Raw genomic sequence first — 19,750 nt, 5'->3', positions numbered from 1 at the left:
AAACCAGAAATTGATGGTCTGGAAAATTCTGGCTTCCAGAAAGTGAAATCCCAGAGGTTACAACCCCACCTGAGGACTTAAGAAAACCTGGAACCAGCCAGCCATTTCAGAGATCTGTATAGACAGAACCACTGCTGGTCTGGACTGGAGGAGATGGAGAAGAGACAAACTGAGAGAAGGATGACTTCAAGGCAGAACCATGGAAGCTAAGTCTGAAGCAAAGTAACCTCAGGCCAGGGAAGTGGAGCTGCCCATGAATGTGGAAAGGGTGAGTTTGCCCTGGAGGCAGATGTGGGCCTTCTGCCTCGTTGCTCTGGAAGAGTCCTGCCACCCAGACCTCAGAGAGGATGGAGCACATTCCCTGGAGACTGGGGAGATCCTGGCTGCCACCCCATTGTTCTGAAAGGGTTGAGCATGTGCCCTGGAGAAGGAAGAGAGTCTGGGTGCCACCCTGATGTTTTGAGGTGGGTGGGGCAGAGAAGAATGTGGTCTCCCCAATGCATGGATTATCTTGTAGCACTCACCCCAGCGTTTGGAGAGAGTAGGGCTGCCACCAAGGCCATTGGAAAAGGTGGAACTCCCACTCTCTCAAGCCCTGGGGATAAAACATCAGTCAATAAATGACTCTAAGACTTTGAAATCTAATGAAGTTTGCCCTGTGGGTTTTAGGAACTGTTTTGGTCCTGTGACCCCTGTTATCCTTCCAATTTCTCCCTATAGCAATGGGACTGTTTATCATATGACTGGCCCTCCTTTGTATGTTGGAAGCAGATAACTAGTTTGAGTTTCACATGTCCAGAGCCAGAGAAGAATGTTACCTTAGGACAAACCATGCCTTTAACTTATTTTGATAAAACTTTGTACTTATCTATATTGTGATGGAATGAATGTATTTTTGCATTTGGAAGGAGCATGTGTTTCTGGGGTCTAGGGTGTGGGATGTGCTAGTTTGAAACTGTTATGGACCCCAGAAGAGACATGACCTTTTAATCCAATCTTGTTGGGTAAGAATCTTTTGATTCAATGCTTCCATGGAGATGTGACTCACCCAACTGTGGGCAAGATCTTTGATTATTTCCATAGAGGTGTGGGCCCTGCTCAGTCAGGGTGGGTCTTGATTAGTTCACTGGAGTACTAAAGAGAGCTCAAGAGCCAACACAGACTCTGATGCTTATAGATGCTTGGAGATGCAGACAGAAAGATGTTTGGAGATGCTACGCTAAGAGCTAAAGCACAAAGTTTGCCCCACAGAAGCTAAGAGAGAAACATCCTGGGAGAAAGAAGCAAGGACACTCAGGAGCTGAGAGAGGGGAGTGAAGACAGAAGCCCAGAGACATTTTGGAGAAAGCCATTTTGCAATGCAACCTGGGAGCAAAGGACCAGCAAATACCAGCCACGTACCTTCCTAGCTGACAGAGGTGTTTCAGACACCATCGGCCATTCTTCAGTGAAGGTGTTCTCTTGTTGATGCCTTGATTTGGACACTTTTATGGTCTCAGAACTTAAATTTCTAATCTAATAATTCCCCTTTATAAAAGCCAATCCATTTCTGGTATTTTGAATAAGGCAGCTTTAGCAAATCAGAACAGTCCTCAAGACCACCCTTACCATTCTGATACCAATTACAAGATCAGGCATACCCAAAATGACCCTCAGGTTCAATAATTCCATGAAAGACTCTCAGAACTCACTGAAAACTGTTATAATCACAGTTATGTTTATCACAGTGAAAGGATACAGATTAAAATCAGCCAAGGAAAGAAGCACATAGAGCAGAGTCCAAGAGGGTTCCAAATGCAGAGCTTCCAGTAGTCCTCTTGCTGTGGAACTATGGACAGTGTTAGCACCTCCCAGCAACAATACATGGCAATACAAATGGGTTTTGCCAACCAGGGAAGCTCACCAAACTGTGGTGTCCAGAGTCTTTATTGGGGCTCAATCATGTAGGCATGTGCCCCGTAGGAGATCAAGTTGATACCATGTGACCCAAAGCCCACAGCCCTAAATCACATTGTTAGACTTTCTGGAATGGGCAGTCCATACCCTAAGACCTTTTGGTGTCACCAGCCCTCACCCTAAATTACATAATTAGACTCTGGTTACCAAAGATCCCCAGGCAAACAAAGACATTTCTATCAAGCATGACATTCCGAGGACTTGGAGTTTACTTCCCAGAAGCTGAGAGCAAGAGTCAGACCACTTTTTGGGCAAAGTTAAATTCTTACCCAGCTGCAAAAGTCATTAACAAAATATTAGCAAGTTGAATCCAGTAATTTATAAAAAGGATAATATACCATGACCAAGTTGGGGCTTATTCCAGGAGTTTAAGATTGTTCTAATATTTGATATTTTGTAGGGGAATACTTATACCGTGGCACTCTGATAACCTTACACATCTCCATACAAGCCAGGTAGGTAAAGCTTAGTTAGAGTCTAACCAAGTCTTGTTGGAATCCCCTGGGTTCTTCCTAGAGCAAAGGGAGACAAACAAGGCCATTTCTCATTCATCTCCCCAGTTGTAAATGAGAATGGGACTTTCTACCTCACCTCCTGTTTGGGTAGGGTTGCAGGCTATAAAAGCACCCAGCTGCAGTTTAGAGTTGGCTCTTCAGCAACAGTGACCCACCACTGGGCTCCCCATCATCTGTCTCCTCATCATCTGTCTCCTCCCGGTTAGTGTTGTGAATGGGACTAGGGATGCAGAAACCTGACACCATGCTGATCTTGCTTTTGCTGTATGCAGTAAGCTGTTGGAATATATTTGGGCTTGTTATCCCCTGACCAACTTAATCTATGGAAGTGTAGTAAGCCAACCTACATGCAGTAGTAATGATACTTGCATTTTATTAGCCACCACACTTCTGTTGAAGGACTGCTTGTCCAGTTGACAATTTGGAGCAGTCAACAGAGCCAGTAAACACACAATGCCTTTTTTGAAGAATGAAAAAGGACTCACATAGGTGACGTAGGAAATATAAAAAGACTCCTTGGGATCTGGTAGCAAATGCTCTTGCCTAAGTGGTAATGAGAGGGGAGTAAGGGTTCCCCACTGTACAACCTGTTAATGAAGGCTTACATGCTGAACAGCAAGTGTAGGATTGAAACAAGCCACCTGAATGGTGTTTTGTTTTTTGCTCACTCTCCAATACAGGAGGAGATGGCAGTATTATCAGGATAATGAGTCAGGAAGCCCTGAAGCTCAATCAAAAATTGGTTGCTAAGTCAATCTCAAAGCTGAAAATTAGTGATGTCAACAATGAGGATATAGAGCTTTGAGTAGACTAAAAGCATTAACAGTTTGTGGAGTCTGAGCAGGCAGCCACAAAAATCTGCAAGTACATGTAAACCTTGCTTACTGCTGAGCTGCTTTCTCCATCCCTGATCCTCTGTCCCCTTCACTCTAACCTTACCTGCTTTAAGAAAAAGGGCAAGAATGCTGGGAAACTCCAAGGAAAGGAAGGACTCAAAATTTTATATCTTTGTTGAACACAGGTGTCCAAGTCATCATCTTACCATAAGATATAACAGATCATCTTAACAGGTATAAAAATAATAAAAAACAAAATAATGAAAAATATTGTGAGAATTACCAAAATGTGACAGAGAGATGAAGTGAGCACATACTGCTGGAAAATTGTGCTGATAGACTTGATTGACTCAGGGTTGCCACAGACCTACAATTTGTTTAAAAAAAAAAAAAAAAGTAATATCTGCAAAGTGTGATACAGTGCATCACAATAAAATGAGGTATACCTGTAGTCCATCCCTTTGGGGAATACCCCAATCTTTGTTTCATTTTCCTGGTGGGAACTTGACTTCAGTTAGAGAGAACTATGTCCAAGAAGAGGGGAGAAAAAAAGAAAGATTATCCCTTGTAGTGGCCCAGAGCCTGGGCTCCCTCCAAAATGGAAATGAAGCCCCAAATACCTAACAGCCTGCTTAACCAGGAAAAGGTCAAAGAATGTAATCACAGATGTAAAACAGCACTGATTGTATCTTAGTCTTAAATATTAATCTTAGTAAAACATCAAGTCTTAAGCCCCTTTAATTATTATACTAGAGGCCCAGTGTCTTCATCTTATATGGAATGTCTTTGTTCTAAAATCATGTACTCATTGCCCCTTGCACTCCTACCCCTTTGTGGAGCACTATCCCTCTTGACCACCACTACCGGAGACTCTCTCCTGCTTGTAAGTTCTAATAAATCTATGTCTGCTTCTGCGCCCAGTGTGTTTTTCATTCTGTGGCAGCCCTGGCTCATGGTCTTCACAAACTCGGTCTGGGCTTGAATATCGCTCGGTTGGCAATCTCCATGTTTCCTTCAGCTCTCGTATTTGTGGGTTCTCCCCCATGACTTCAAGGGTAGTGGTATGATTAGGAGCCAAGTCATTCTCTGCCTCTCCTTCCTGTTCCAGAATCTTCTTTTTCCCTTGTTGACATCAATTTTTAAAATTTATTGCCTTACGTTATCTTCCTTTCCTTGTTGGTAATTATTGTTGAGTTGTTTGTTTGTTTGTTTTGAGAGGGCTTTTTAATTTTTACTTATTTTTGGTTCATTTTGTTAGAATTAGGGGAGAGAAAAATCTGTGCTGCAGTTTCAGTTTTTTTCCTTTTTTAACTCAGAAGTCTATTATTCTCTACCTAGTCATATTTATATTTTAAAAGCAGACTACAGGAAGAGGATAATACTTTTCACAAGAAAAAGAACCATGTTCTTTGAGCTTGAATGGATGTCAGAAGCCATCCACTTCCCAAGTTCACAGAGCCAGTTAATGACTGAGCTGTGGCTAGGGAAATGTCTCTTGATGTTTATTCCTTCTTCCTCTGTCTCACTGTTCTAGTTTGCTAATGCTGCCAGAATGCAAAACACCAGAAATGGATTGGCTTTTATAAAAGGGGGTTTAGGTGGTTACACAGCTACAGTCCTAGGGCCATACAGTGTCCAAGGTAAGTCATCAACAAATGGGTACCTTCCCTGGAGGATGGCCAATGGCGTCCGGAAAACGTCTGTTAGCTGGGAAGGTACGTGGCTGGCGACTGCTCCAAGTTCTGGTTTCAAAATGGCTTTTTCCCAGGATGTTCCTCTCTAGGCTTCAGCTCCTCAGAAATGTCACTCTTAGTTGCTCTTGGGGCATTTGTCCTCTCTTAGCTTCTCCAGAGCAAAAGTCTGCTTTCAAAGGCTGTCTCCAAAATATCTCTGTAAGTTGAAGCTCCTCTCTCAGTTCCAGTGCCGCCTTCAAAGTGTCCCTCTTGGCTATAGCAAGCTCACTCCTGTCTGAGCTTATGTAGTGCTTCAGGAAACTAATCAAGGCCCATGCTAAATGGGCGGGGCCACACCTCCACAGAAACTATCCAATCAGAGTCATCACCCACAGTTGGGTGGGGTGCATCTCCATGGAAACACTCAAAGAATTACAATCTAATCAACACTGATACATCTGCCCACACAAGATTACATCAAAGATAATGGCGTTTTGGGGGACATAATACATTCAAACTGGCAGACTCACTAATGGAATTTTAGACATCAGAGACAGAGAGAGAGAGAGAAAGAGAGTAGTTCTCATGGTGGAGATGTTCCCTTCTTGCCTCTAATCATACTATATATCTCTGGGCTGTTGTTAAGGGCCATTCTGGTAGCACAGAAACTGGGGCTCTGACTATAACACTAAAGGAGTATATACTGGATAAAGACTCAATAAAGTGAAAAAAGGACACTAGGGAAAAGTATAAGCCTTTTTCTTTTTCCTCTCCTATCTGGTTTAAAAAAAAAACCCGCCAGAACTATAGATCATTTTAGGGCATGAGGCATTGTAAAAGCAAGGAGTTTGATTTTCTGGGATGATTCACTGTGCTGGTTTGAATGTATTATCTTCCCCAGAAAAAGCCATATTCTTTGATGCAATCTTGTGGGGCAGACATATTAGTGAGGATTAAGTTGGAACATTTGGATTATGTTGTTTCCATGGAAATGCGCCCCACCCAACTGTAGGTGATAACTCTGATGACATATTTCCATGGAGGCGTGGACCCACCCATTCAGTGTGGGCCTTGATCAGTGGAGCCATATAAATGAGCTGACAAACAGAAGGAACTCAGTGCAGCTGTGAGTGACATTTTGAAGAGGAGCTACAGCCAAGAGGGACACTTTGAAAAAAGCACAGGAGCTACAGATGAGAGACAGTTTGAAGACGGTCATTGAAAGCAGTCTCTTGCTCTGGAGAAGCTAAGGGAGGACAAATAACCCAAGTGCAACTAAGAGTGACATTTTTGAGGAACTGCTGGCTAGAGAGGAACATCCTGGGAGAAAGCCATTTTGAAACCAGAACTTTGGAGCAGACACCAGCCACATGCCTTCCTAGCTAACAGAGGTTTTCCGGATGCCACTGCCCATCTTCCAGTGAAGGTACTCAATTGCTGATGTGTTACCTTGGACATTTTATTGCCTTAAGACTATAACCATGTAACCAAATAAACCCCCTTTTATAAAAGCCAATCCATTTCTGGTGTTTTGCATTCTGGCAGCATTAGCAAACTAGAACATTCACCTTGGCTGCTGTGACAGCTAATGAGAATTGAGAAACTATCCCTGAGAAAATTGTCTTATAAGTATGCTCCTTGAATTTTAATTTTGTCAGTTGGAAAAAGGCTTTTAAAGACGAACCAAAGGAGTGTAGTATAGTAGGAAATGTAAAAATAAAATCTGTCTTGGGCACTATGATTCCCAGAAAGGTTGGTTCTGATCCCTGTGATCAGTGAGGCATCTCAGAGGATGCTCCGTCTGTTACAATGAGCCTTTCCTCTTATGAAAGGAAGATCTGTGAGCACCAGAGAGCTATGAAGCTGTCCCCACACTTACTGGACAAATTGTTACTAGTCATTGGTCAAAACCAGATGAATAAATATTTCCCAAGCTGCCCAGATATGCAGAGTCCTTTTGCTTATAAAGATCATTTATTGTTTTTCTACAATGAGGCTGTTCTGGTTTGTTAATGCTGCCAGAATGCAAAATACCAGAAATGGATTAGATTTTTTAAAGGGGGTTTATTTAGTTACAAAGTTACCATCTTAAGGCCATAAAAGTGTCCAAGCCAAGGTGTCAACAGTAGGGTACCTTCACAGAAGAATGGTCAATGGCATCTGAAACACCTCTGTTGTCTGGGAAGGCACACGACTGCCATCTTCTTCCTTTGCTCCCAGGTTGTATTTCGGCTCCTCTCCCAGCTCCTGTGCTTTCTTCAAAATGTAGCTCTTGGGGCATCCTGTCCTCTCTTAGCTTCTCTAAAGCAAACACTAGGCTAGCATCTCCAAAGTGTCAGCAAAAGTCTGCTTTCAGTAGCCATCTTCAAAATGTCTCTTTTGGCTACAGCTGCTCTGCATCTGAGCCCATGTGGCTCTTTCTACTAAAGTTCTCCAGTGATCCAATAAAGACCCACCCTGAATGGCTGGGGCAACACCTCCATAGAAATAATCCAATGAAAATTCTCACCCACAGTCGTTTGAGTCACATCTCCATGGAAACACTGAATCAATAGGTTCCAACCTAATCAACACTAATACATCTGTCCCCACCAGACTGCATCAAAGAACATGGTGTTTGGGGGACATAATACATCCAAACTTGCACAGAGGCCCTTAATTAATTCTGACTTGGGGACATTCAGAAGTTAAATATAACACTTAGCTACAAGAAAAAGACCAAGAGGAAGTACAAAAAGTATGAATAAAGTCTTTTGTCAAAGCCAGTTGGGTATCAAAAACTTGGAATTCATAAATAATCTAGACTTGTTCATGTGATGGTGTAAGCAACATGAGGGGATTATACAGTGATGGAAATCTCTGGGTTCAGGAACATAAAATATGGGAGCAAATGACCTCCTGCTCCTGAGAGGCAGCAGAGCATCATAGTAAAGAGAATGATCTCTGACGCTAGGGACCCATTTTGCCTTTTATTGACCTGGGCCAGTTACTTAACTATAAGTTTCCCATTCTGTAAAGTGCAGGTGATAATTGTAACTATTAATAAGCTTATTATAAAGATTAAATGAGATGATCTATGTAAAATGTCTAGATTAGAGTACATTTCCAATAAATGTTAACCAATGTTATTGTTATCATTATTCCCTGGAGGCTAGATATCACATTACTTTTGCTCATATTTCTGCAAGGAACAGTTCAGCAGCTTAATACAACTTGTTCTTTCGTTTCCTTTTGTATATATGTGGTCATGACCCTAAAGTAGTTTGCAGTTTTGTTTTTTTGTTTGTTTTGTTTTGCCTGCCTCCAGTATATCCCTCCAATGCCTGATAAAAGCACCTAGATTTTCCTCTGAGTAAACCACCTCTGCCCTGTCAATCCTGGTGTGTTGGGTAGGGCGACTTGGCCCCAGCAACAGCTGTCTGGACAATCAGACCATTCCCAGCCCCTCCAAATAGAATGATTGGTTCATGGGTGGTCTCCTGAGACCCTTGCTGGATCTCTTAGGAAAGAGAGCTGCTAACCTGTGAAGGTAACAAACCTGAAGGTGGCAGGGTCACCAAAAGGGGGAAAGCCTGCCCAAGAAGGAAGAAGATAAGGAGGAACGAAGAGCTGAGAGTGGAGCTGGCTTCCTAATACTATGTTTGAGTACCCGAGACCTGCTGTAACTGAAGGTCCAAATCCACACACATACTTTTCATTTTATTTTATTTTTCTTGCTTTGGTCAATTTGGATTGTGTTGCTGTCATTAAAACTGAGGGAGTCCTGGCAATCCTGCTACTAGGCATATACCCAGAAGACATGAGCAGTCATTTGCACATTGATGTTCATAGCAATATTATTCGTAATTGCCAAAAGATGGAAACAACCCAAGTGTCCATCAACAGATGAATGGATAAAACAAAATGTGGTATAGACATGCAATGAAATATCATTCAGCAGTAAGAAGGAATGAAGTGCTAAAACATGCAACAATATGGAAGAAACTTGAGGACACTATGTTATAAAGTGAAGTAAGTCAGACACAAAAGGACAAATATTGTATTATCTCATTTTTAAATTTTTATTTCTTTTCTGGAGTAATTAAAATGTTCTAAAATTGATCATGGGGTTGTATGCACAAATACGTGATGATACTGTGAGCCGGCGATTGTATACTTCGGATGGCTTGTATGATGTGTGAATATATTTCAATAAAACTGCATTTTAAAAAAATTGAAGGAGTCCTGACAACATAAACTTAGTCCTAAAAAGAGATAAGAAGTAGGCAGTGGGATCCAATTGCTCATTTCTATCTCTTCCATTTTTTCCCTTTCCTCTGGTATTCAGTGCCATTGTATCCCTTCTTCCTCTTCATTTTCTCTTGGGAAATAATCTGGTAATATTTGTCCTTGATGCTGCATTGTGAATTTCTGTTACTATGTTACCTTTCCTAGAATGTTGATATTTTAAGCCTTCTTTTTAGTCCTACAATACAATACTTTTTTCCTGCGATGGGAATTTAGTTCTAAGTGAGTATGTGTGTATAGATTAAAAGAGACTTAAGACTTTATCAACTAAATGCCATGTGTAAACCTTGTTTGGATCTGATTTTTTAAACCATCTGCTTAAAAATCACTTTTATGATACAAGCAGGGAAAATTGAACATTGACTGGATATTCATTATTTGGAAATAGTTGTTAAAATATTTAGGTGTGATAATGCTAATGTGGTCATTTTAAAGAGTTTTTAATCTTTAGGAGATAAATATAGAAATATTTTTGGATGAAGATATTATGTTTGAGATTTGCCTTAAAATATTCCAGAGGGCAAGGGATGGGAGGAGAGGAGATATAGATAAAACAAGATTTGCCATAAATTGATAATGGTTGACACTGGGTGATGGATACACAGAGGTTCATTATACTATTCTTTCTAGCTTTATATGTTTGACATTTTCCATAATAAAAGGTTTCCAAAGTAATAAGTAGAAACAGCCAAGACTGCTATTTGCCTACCTAATATCTACACATTCATCCTCCCTTACAAATATTATTGAAAAATGCAATGTACCTGTCCAGATTAAATTTTTTAAAAATTATCTTTTCAGTCTCCCTTGCAGATGTGAATGACCAGTGAAAGGCAGAGGTCATTGGGTGACTTCTAGGAAAACTCTTCTGGCTCTGCTGGTTGGTGACTCTGTTATACCCTTGCCTCTTTGTCTTTTCTGCTGCCTTGGATAAAAATCCAATGGCAGGAACTACAAGGGTCACCTTACACCAGAGGCAAAGCTAGACTGCATTACGCTATGGACCACTGGGCAGAAAGATGGAAGGAACCTGGGCCTTGTGGACCACTAACACCAGCTCCACACTGTTGACCTCTGGATTTACTTAGCAGGAGAGAAAAATGAACTTCTATCTTGTTAAAACCACAGGACTTTGGGATTTCTGTTCAATGCAGTCAAACTTAATTTTGTAATTGAGACAGATTTTAATCTGTAGTTTTAATCAGTAATTGAGACAGTGCATCCTTCAAGTAACAGACTCTAAGACGTGGAGTTAGCTGAATAATAGAGGAGAAAAGGCAAATATTAAGGTCAAGGGAAACATATGAGTCCCTGAAATTGTGTCTCCCAACCCTGGGTCTGAACAATTCGCCTGAGCCACTAGTTTCTTATGCAAAGAAAGTTTTCCTTGAATTCCACCGTATAATATTTGACAATGCTAGGTAAATGGTAAATACTCTGCAAGTACTGCCACATCTAATTGTACTAGATGTGGTATTAATTCAGCAAGTGCAGAGTCACAACCCCATATTTTGGAGGGGAAAATGCCCATATCCATAATAGGGTGGGTAGATGGAAATTCTGTATTTTATGCAAGATTTTTCTGTTAACCTACAACTTCTCTAATAAAACTTTTGAAAAAAGAACTTAGTACACAGATGCAGTAATCAAAACTTACATACACTTCAGGAAGCAGAGAAAGAATTTACAAATACAACTTTCCAAAATAAATGCTCTAAGAAAAGGGGGGTGGGGTTGTCTCTTCCCTATTTTTTCTATGGGGAGAATTAAGCTTTTTTTTTTTCTCCTAATTCGTATTTGACCTTACAGAGTATGCAAACCCACGGACGCAGCGTCCACGTCTTTTAGCTCAGAAACTTGGCTGCTTTTTATAATTACCTGGAGTGTTCATAAAAATACGAAGGCTTGGGTCCCACCTCCAGAACGCCTGATTAAATTCATTTGGGCTCCGTTCTAGGCATTAGGATTTGTAAAAGCTGCCCTGGTGATTCTAATGTGCAGTATCTCAAAAACCGCTGTATCCCCAGAGCGCTTGGCCTCTAGCTGGACGGTGGTTAGGATAGGGGCGACCGACAGACTAAGGCACGAAAACTGCTGCGGGTAGAACGACACCTTCCCAACAGTCTTTTACCCGGACGCAGACGCAGCCCCGCCTTTGCCCCGCCCCTAAGCCCCGCCTTCTCCCCGCTCGGCTGATGACGCGGACCCCGCGCAGTCGCTGAGCGGGAACGCCGGGAGCGTGGGGATCTGCGCCTGCGCCGCGCCTATTCCAGGCGGGCAGTTTGAATTTCGCGATCCCGGACTGGAGGCCCAGCCGCGGGTCGCTGCGGCTCGTGACCCAGCGTCGAGTGGGCCCTTTCCTTCCAGACCGCGCGAGGTTAGAGACTGGTGCTGGGGATTCTGCTGTCGAAAGCGGCCGTAAGGTGTTCTTTGGCCTAGGGCCGGCGAGCAGGGCTGACATTCCTGCTGCTTGGTTTAGCTGGTGTGGATTTAGACCGGTCCGTCCTCACTTGTCCTCTGACTTTTTTGTAACTGAGTTCTTTCCCCTTCCTCCGCCTCCTTACCGACCCCGCAGGAAAGCCTCAATCTTCCTCAGCATAGGAGAAATGCTTACCTGGGTCCATTTCTTTGAGCTTACTGTTTCTGTCTTTACATTCATGTGTATTCTGCGTTAAAAACAAAACAAAACACTATTGTCTTTATAATACTGCATTTGTCCCTCTAACTCCTAAAGGAAAAGACCCAGATTTATCCTTTTTACCCTGGCTTGGGATCCATTGACGGCTGTAAGCTAGTATTGCACTTTGGATAGAAACTAAATTTTGTAGACGTGAAGGAAATGGCTTTTGAGTTTTTGTACTTTCCTCTCCAGAAAATGTGATTTATTAGAAATTTACCATTTTTGAATTTTGTAAGTGAATAGAAATTTGTCTGGCTTCTTTTTTTTTTTGTAAATGTGTTTATATTTTTTTTTTCTGCAGCAGCTTAAAGGATGACTTCTTCAGATCTGGAACAGTTATGCTCTCACATTAATGAAAAGATTGGCAATATTAAAAAAACTCTGTCTTTAAGAAACTATGGTGAGTAAAACAGATTCCCTGACTTTGTGCACGCAAAATGCATTTTGATTATTGTTGCACCTTGAATGATATCTTATGCCTGGCTAAGTGAATGTATCTTAGGAAGAGAATTTCAAATTTTGAATAGTGATTTTTTAAAAACACTACAGCATCAAATTTTTGAATATTGCAAAGGATACTAAAAATGTAAGTTGCACTGAACTAAAGCTAAATGGAGACCGTGAAAAGCAAGGGAAAAAAAAAAACCAAATTGGAAAATGTTAGAAAAGAGCCATAGAGGTAGAAAGAACCCATCTTGAACCTGCTTTGGAGGGAACTTATTATTATTTATATATTACTGGAAATAACTAATTGAAAATGATCAAATTTTTAAACATTCATAAACTTGGAGATTATAACCATCTGCAAAAATATTTTGAAATTCTGAAATAGGATGATGCAATGAAAGTACAAAGAAATGAGTGACCTTTGTCAAGTCTACAAAAAAAATTGTTTTAAAAAATGATGTGCTCCCCAGAAGTATCTAGGAGAGTTAAAGATTTACTGATAGGCAGAATTCCATCTGCCAGGAAGATTTTGCTGAACTGTAGTTTGTATTATTAATTGATAGTTTTGTATAAATTTTCAAACATGAAATTATAATGTTGGATATACTTTTTTGAGTTAGTCATGTCCTTCTAGGGACTTTGATATTCTCATCCCTTGTTGAGAACCTCTAATAAGGGAGCCTTATTCATTTTTATAGCTTATGGCTCACAGACTCTTTAGAAAGTTAAAGCTGAAGGGACTGGATTCATCTTATCCAGTCCCCTGATTTCACACCTGAGGAAACTGATGCTCAGAAGTCACATGACTTGCCCAGGTTCACACAGCTCATGAGTGGTCAGTCTGGCACTATAGCTTCCATGACCTGATTTCCTCTTTCTACTTCTATGCCACTTTATTTATTTATTTATTTATTGAAAGATTTAAAAAGGACATTGAGGTTTTAAATAATTTGTCTTATTTAGATTCTCTTTCTCAGGATGAGATTACTGTTGGATAAACAGATATAATTTGGGGAGCCATAAAACTTACAAACCTTGATTTCAAATGATACCACCAAAGCATGAGACCTGGCTGGAAGCAGGTGATCTATTAGATTACCACACATTGGGCAACCATTATTTTGTAGTTGGAGAGAATCATTTGTCTTTTTGGGTTCATAGCTCATTTTCTAAAGCTTAGTAGCTTGTTTGGTACTCTGGTTATGGTAACTTACTAGATCACTACTGCCTTTGTATCCTGGGGCCTAACAAACTACCACAAACTGGCTGGCTTAAAATAACAGAAATTTGTGGTCTCACTGTTCTGGAAGCTAGAAGTCTGAAATCAAAGTGTCGGCAGGGCCGTTCTCCCTCTGAAACCTGTCAGGGAGAATCCTTCCTTTCCTCTTCTAGCTGCTGATGTTTGCCGGCAGTCCTTGGGGTTCCTTGATGCATCATCCCGGTCTCTGCCTCTGTTGTCGCTGGCCTCCTCCACTGTGTTTGCCTCTGTCTCCAAATTTCCCTCTTCTAAGGCCACCAGTCATATTAGATTAACCCTAATCTAGTCTGGCTTCATCTTAACTAATCAACTCTTGAAAGACCCTATTTCTAAAGAAGATCACATGCATGGGTCAGGGAGTTAGGACTTGACCATATCTTTTTGGGGGACACAATTCAACCTATAAATACTACCAAAAGTAGTGAATTTGCTCAATTACATAGAGTGTTGCAAATCAGTAAACAAGGCCCTAATATTCAGGTGACTAAAGGTTATGTGAGATACCAGTGTACAGGGAAGAGATACTTTATCCAACTAGTTATCTAACTCCCTGAAATTATTCTCATTTGAGTGTATTATCAGTACTGTCATTTACTTATGAATTGTTTTAGTTGTTATGAGCCAAGTGTCAAATAGAATAAGCATTGTTCTATTAGAGAGAATAATACACTGCTTCTTATTATGACAAATGGTAGTTAGCGTTTACTGAGTGCTTTACTGTGTTCCAGACAGTGCCAAGCCCATTTTATCTGTCCTTTCATTTATCTTCTCAGTAACCTTAACCTTATGAGGTAGGTACTGGTTCTCTGACTGCAGGCCTGGAGCTTCTCATCACTTCACTCTATTGCCTCCATAATCTACAGATAGGGTGAACGTGTGCTTTTGCTACATATATATCATATTATTTGGTTGCTAGATGTGGGAATGGAAAGATTTAAATATGAAGATAGTTTTTCTTTTGTGCTTTTGATCTGCCCTTAAAAATTTTTTTTTTATTACCACTTTTATTTCTAGGAAAGAGGGGACTTTTTTATTTCTTTGTTTTTTTCTATACTTCTCAAATCTTTGAAGCTAGAGAGGAGACTATGTGGAGTTGGGAGTATGAGAGCATGTTACTTTATAAACGTTTTGTATTTGTTTCTGCCGGGCACCCCAGGGTTGCCACCAGACTGTTTCTGCTTAGGGGATTTGAATAGTGTGGATAGTGTAAATATGAACCCCAAACCCAAGTGAGAGTGATGCCTATGTTACACATTGTCAGGGGAACCCCCTACACACACACACACACACACACACACACACACACTCACTCACACACACACACCCCTGAAAGCCAGTCCAAAATATAACCTCCTAGCCAGTGGTTAGAATTTTTCAGTTTTGTGCTTGCACTCAGGATGTGCCAAGGGTGGAGTTGGAGGTGGGGGAGTTGCTTGTCTCATTTAGGATTCTCACTTCCAAAACCTTGGCACTTATCCCCATTAAAACCAAGTTGTTGAGCTTTACAACCTCCTCTCCCCAGCATCCTTTCGCATCTTCCAGATTAGGGCTCCTGCAACATCTACTCACATGTACTGCCTGGCCTGTGGTTCTGTTTTCATTTTAGAGCCCTTGGGGATTTCTGTTATCCTTATGGACGCTCAGCCATGCATTTAAAAGTGTATTTTTATGTGGCATTTCTAGGTCTTTTATTATAGTAAAGGAATTTGCCAGAAACAGACTCAGAGAGTACTTCATGCTTGCCTCTCCCTTTCTTCTCTTGTATACTATTTAGAAGTGGGATCTTAAGATTATCCATGGAGACAAGTCCTAGAGGCTGCAGCAATAGTCCTTTCTCTACCCTTCAAGTGTCTGTACGGAAAAGCCGTTTGTTCCAAGTGTTCATATGGGTATTTGTATGTTAATTCCTTTTCTCTATGTATTTTTTTTCATTTTACCTTTGTTTATACTAGGCCAAGAACCTACCTTGAAGACTACATTAAATAAAATAGGAGATGAAGTCATCATAGTCAATGAACTTCTAAATAAACTGGAATTGGAAATTCAGTATCAGGAACAAACCAACAATTCACTCAAGGTTATGTTTTTCTAATTAAAAAAAAAAATGCAAAGTAAAAAAGCAATAATTGCCAAGTAATTCTTAAGAATTCTTTTATAATGTTCTTACTTTTGTAAATTAATAATGGTATTTACATTTGCATTTTATTATCCTAGTATAAAGGACTCCATAGGTATTTCTTGATGTTGATAGCCAATGGAATTGAACTTCACTCAAAAGGAGTATTTTCTTAATAATTCCTGTTGGATTTAATTTAAACAAATGATATCTTGTGGAAAGAACACTGACACTGGGGTGAGGAGAGGTGGCTGCTCATGCCGGCTGCCCTTAGCTCTCTCTGCCCCACTGAGAGAGCCATTTTATCTCTCTGGGTCTCAGGGTCTTCATTAAAAAAATAATGGATCATACTGGACTCTTTGGTACATCCCTTATATTTCTGCATTTCTATATTTCTATAAAATTTAATATGAGGATTCTCAAATGAAGAAAAACTTGAGCCTCATTCATAGGCATATGTTGCTCTAAATTAGTAACAAGCCTTGTGATTGACTTCAACTAATAAAAGTGCTTGTGTCTATTGCCTGATGGGAAAATATTCAATCTGTACCATGCTTCATGCTATTGTTAGAGCTGCTGAAGTGTTGATGGGATTGAATGAGATGGCCTCTGTGTTTCAGCCTTATAATCTGGAAGATCTGCAAAGATTTTTCAATTATACTGAGGGGCATGGTTATGTCTATTCTATTAGTTGAAATGAAATCACTGAAGATCATCCAGATCTTCAAAATAATAATGTATAAACTCAAAATGGAACAAATATTGGTATTTCTTTAATTCTAACCTGCCCAAAAATGTCCCGGGTTAAGTGTGGGCCTAGAGAGTGTCCAACTCAGAATTGAAGCCAGTGTGGAATTTCTGTTCACACTGTGATTGGGACCCAGATAGTAGGAATTCAAAGGGAGAGAATATTTTACTTATAAATTTGCATGAGTCAGTGGGCTCATGTTCTGGTGGAAATTAAATAAAGACCCCCCCCCCAAATGGTTATGATCTAGTAGAAATTTTTATTAAGCTGAGGTATATGCTCATTGGCAATGAAAGGCCTTCCATCTAGAGCCTCTTGCTAGCTCTCCGGCATGCATTATCACTCAGGTGCAGTTACACAGATAACACTGGGGAGCATTTGCTAAGTCGACAAAAGCAATTTACCAGAATGAAAAGCACAAATCTTTCATATATTTTTAAGTTGTTTCTCAAGGCTAAAGTATTTTGGAAAGATCTAAACTTCAACTCTGTCATTTATTGTGTGATTATAGAGAATTGTTCTCCAAAACATCCAGTAGAGAAAAATATTATATCACCATACAAAAACAGTTCTAGAAACCAAGGGACGCTTTTTATTGCTGCATTCAGTTTTATGTTGCTGCACTTGTCACCTCATTCTGCATTCTACATACTCACAATCAATCGTGATTGTGGTTCACAATCTTTCATACTCTTTATAGGTCTTAAACGCAAACAGAAGAGAGAGGTTTATTTGTGAGCATTTTTTTTTTTTTTTCAATTTTAGGAACTCTGTGAATCTCTTGAAGAAGATTATAAAAATGTGCAACATCTCAAAGAAAACATTCCTCCCCATTTGCCTCATGTAACAGTGACCCAGAGCAAGTAAGTGTATTTATAATTATTCTTGCTATGTGGATTTATAAACTTATTAAAACAAACAAGCAAACACATACGTCAAAGCTTTTTGCTTTTCATGTACTTGCATTTTTATCAGTGATTATCCAGTTTTTGGTCACTTACACTAGAAATAATATTTCCCCCATTTTACTAGCTCTTATCCTTCTCCCTCTGAGGAAATGTCACCCCCTCTTTCCTAAGGCTCTCCTTGAGGCTCTCATTTTTCGCTCATTTCTTCACCTTAGTGCAGTGTTTTGCAGCCTCAGCACTATGGACATTTTGGGTTGAATAATTCTGTGTTGTGGGGGCTGGCCTGTGCTTTATTGGATGTTTAGCAGCATCCCTAGTCTCTACCCACTAGATGCCAGTAGCACCCCAAGTTGCAACAAAGAAAAATGTCTCCAGACATTGCCAAATGTCTTCTAAGTTGCAAAATCTTCACACATACCCTTTGCCTTGAGAACCACAGTCCACTGCCTTAGGGTAAAAAAAAAATTAATAATTTTCCTCCCCTAAAAGCAGCCAACAGAACTTTAGCTCTGTTTTCCCCCTCAAACTACTTTCCTATTTCTTTCTGTCTGTTCACTGACAGTGTATGTTTGCTGCCTCCCCTTTCTCCCCAAACCCCTAAAACCTGGCTTTGGTTTCCATTACCACCACACTTTTGAAAGCGATTGCTTAAAGGTCACAAAGAAGTAAAAAATCTCTCTTCAGCCCTGATGCTATTTTTCAGAATTTACTTTGATGAGCACCATTTTGGTTTTGAAATTCTGGTTTCTGCACAGCCAATCTACTTTCTTGGTTGTCATCCCTCATCTCTGACTTGGCTGCCTCCTTTTCCTCTGCCCTCCCCTAACTGATGGCATCTCTTAAACCTCTGTTTAACTCACACTTACCTAACAGTACTGTTAATATTCTCAAATTTTCACCTCTGGCCCCATTGATACGATCTAGTTCTGTTGTCAAAATTGCCTGCCAAGATTCTCAGGAATGAACTATTTTCTCCTCAAACTTTGCATGTCCAGCACTGAACTCAGTGGCTCTCCTGTCACCCACTCATCCAAACCTGCTGCTGTCATCCTCCTGTCGTCTGGGCGGGAACTCCGCATCTGCACCCTGTCTTGCTCTCTCTTGGCCATTAATCTCTGCTGTGTTTTGTCTGTCCCTGCCCTCCCTTCTGTTCTCGTTTTCCTGGCTTTGAATGAGATTTTTCATTATCTCTTGTCTTTATGATTTGGGGAGCTCCCGTGTTTTCTATTTCCAGTATTTCTCCTTTCCCATCTCTCCAGTCCTCTGCCAGGAACAAAATTATATTTCTAAAGAGTGGATCTAGGTATGTAAAAACATGCCATGGGTGATTTAATTTCTTTAAAATTTTGATATAGATCATATATACAGAAAAGTGTTAAAGTATTATTTGTACAAATTAATGAAGAACAATAAAACACTGGTGCATCAACCACCTAGGTTTAAGTAGCTTAAAACCCATCTTCTGAAGCAAACCCTCCCTCTATCAAAGAAGTAATCACTATTCTGGTGTTTATGATAATCACACCTTTGCATTGCTTTATAGTTTTAGCACCTATGAATTATAAATAAATTACTGTTTATATTTGAACAACTAATAGGCAAGCACAAACCTTGCTGTGTAAGGAATGAGCCATATTACTACTGACAGGCGAAGGCCCCCCAGAAGAAGATGAGCTCAGCGTCATCCCTGGGCATGATCTAGTTTCAATGGATCTTGGAATTTCTGGGCAAGAAGAGAAAATTAGTGGGCAAGATCATGAGTGAATACTAGGAGACAGAGGTCGTCATAGGATGTCTGCTGTGTGGGTTATAATGTGGGCTGGACATTGAACATCCAGCAAGGATACGGCCAGGGGAATAGGAGGAATTTTATTCTTCTAACCTCCTTATGGCCTAGCTTCAGCAATCAGGGGTAGGTCAAAAGAGAAACTTTTGTAGGTTGAAATTATTGTCAGCTGATACACAGAGCAGGGCATGAAGGGGAAATCAGGAGCTCCCTTAGCACATGGTTGGGACAAGCAAGTACAGGGAAGAATCATCCCAGCTCTCCTTGGAGTCTGTCCTTTTCAGATTCATTTAGGATGATGGTGCCAGAGCACTGGGCATCTTTATCATGTCTGGGACTCACCTGTCATCTTGGGGTCCCACTTCCCTGTCTTTCTGGGCATTCTCTTCACTTGTTTCTGTGCTGGATCTACTTTTCCCTACATCCCATGTCTTTCTTGTAGCATTTAAGCCTGTATGGCTTGACTTGTTGTTGGTAATAGGGGTCTGTTCCTTCCTTGGCAGTAAAACAGCCTAGGAGCCATAGCCTATTTCTAGACTC

The 19,750-nt window shown here is 40.5% G+C and overlaps 1 protein-coding gene across 3 annotated transcripts in view; it reads left to right on the top strand.

The window, feature by feature from the left end:
- The window catches only part of SKA1 (spindle and kinetochore associated complex subunit 1), a 34,516-nt gene that overhangs the window by 8,146 nt on the left and 6,620 nt on the right, over positions 1-19,750 (top strand). For 2 of the 3 annotated variants that reach the window (XM_037806096.1, XM_037806094.1), the window contains exons 1-4: positions 11,474-11,644; positions 12,249-12,347; positions 15,605-15,729; positions 17,282-17,379. In XM_037806096.1, coding sequence (XP_037662024.1) covers positions 12,260-12,347; positions 15,605-15,729; positions 17,282-17,379 — 311 coding nt within the window. In that variant the 5' untranslated portion in view covers positions 11,474-11,644; positions 12,249-12,259. Of the gene's footprint in view, positions 1-11,473; positions 11,645-12,248; positions 12,348-15,604; positions 15,730-17,281; positions 17,380-19,750 lie in introns of those variants that run through there. The other variant, XM_037806095.1, reaches the window with a different exon arrangement.

The sequence above is a fragment of the Choloepus didactylus genome, chromosome 16, assembly GCF_015220235.1.
Source record: "Choloepus didactylus isolate mChoDid1 chromosome 16, mChoDid1.pri, whole genome shotgun sequence".
Taxonomy (NCBI): Eukaryota; Metazoa; Chordata; class Mammalia; order Pilosa; family Megalonychidae; genus Choloepus; species Choloepus didactylus.
The sequence above is the reverse complement of the archived record's forward strand: the minus strand, read 5'-3'. Positions and strand labels throughout refer to the sequence as shown.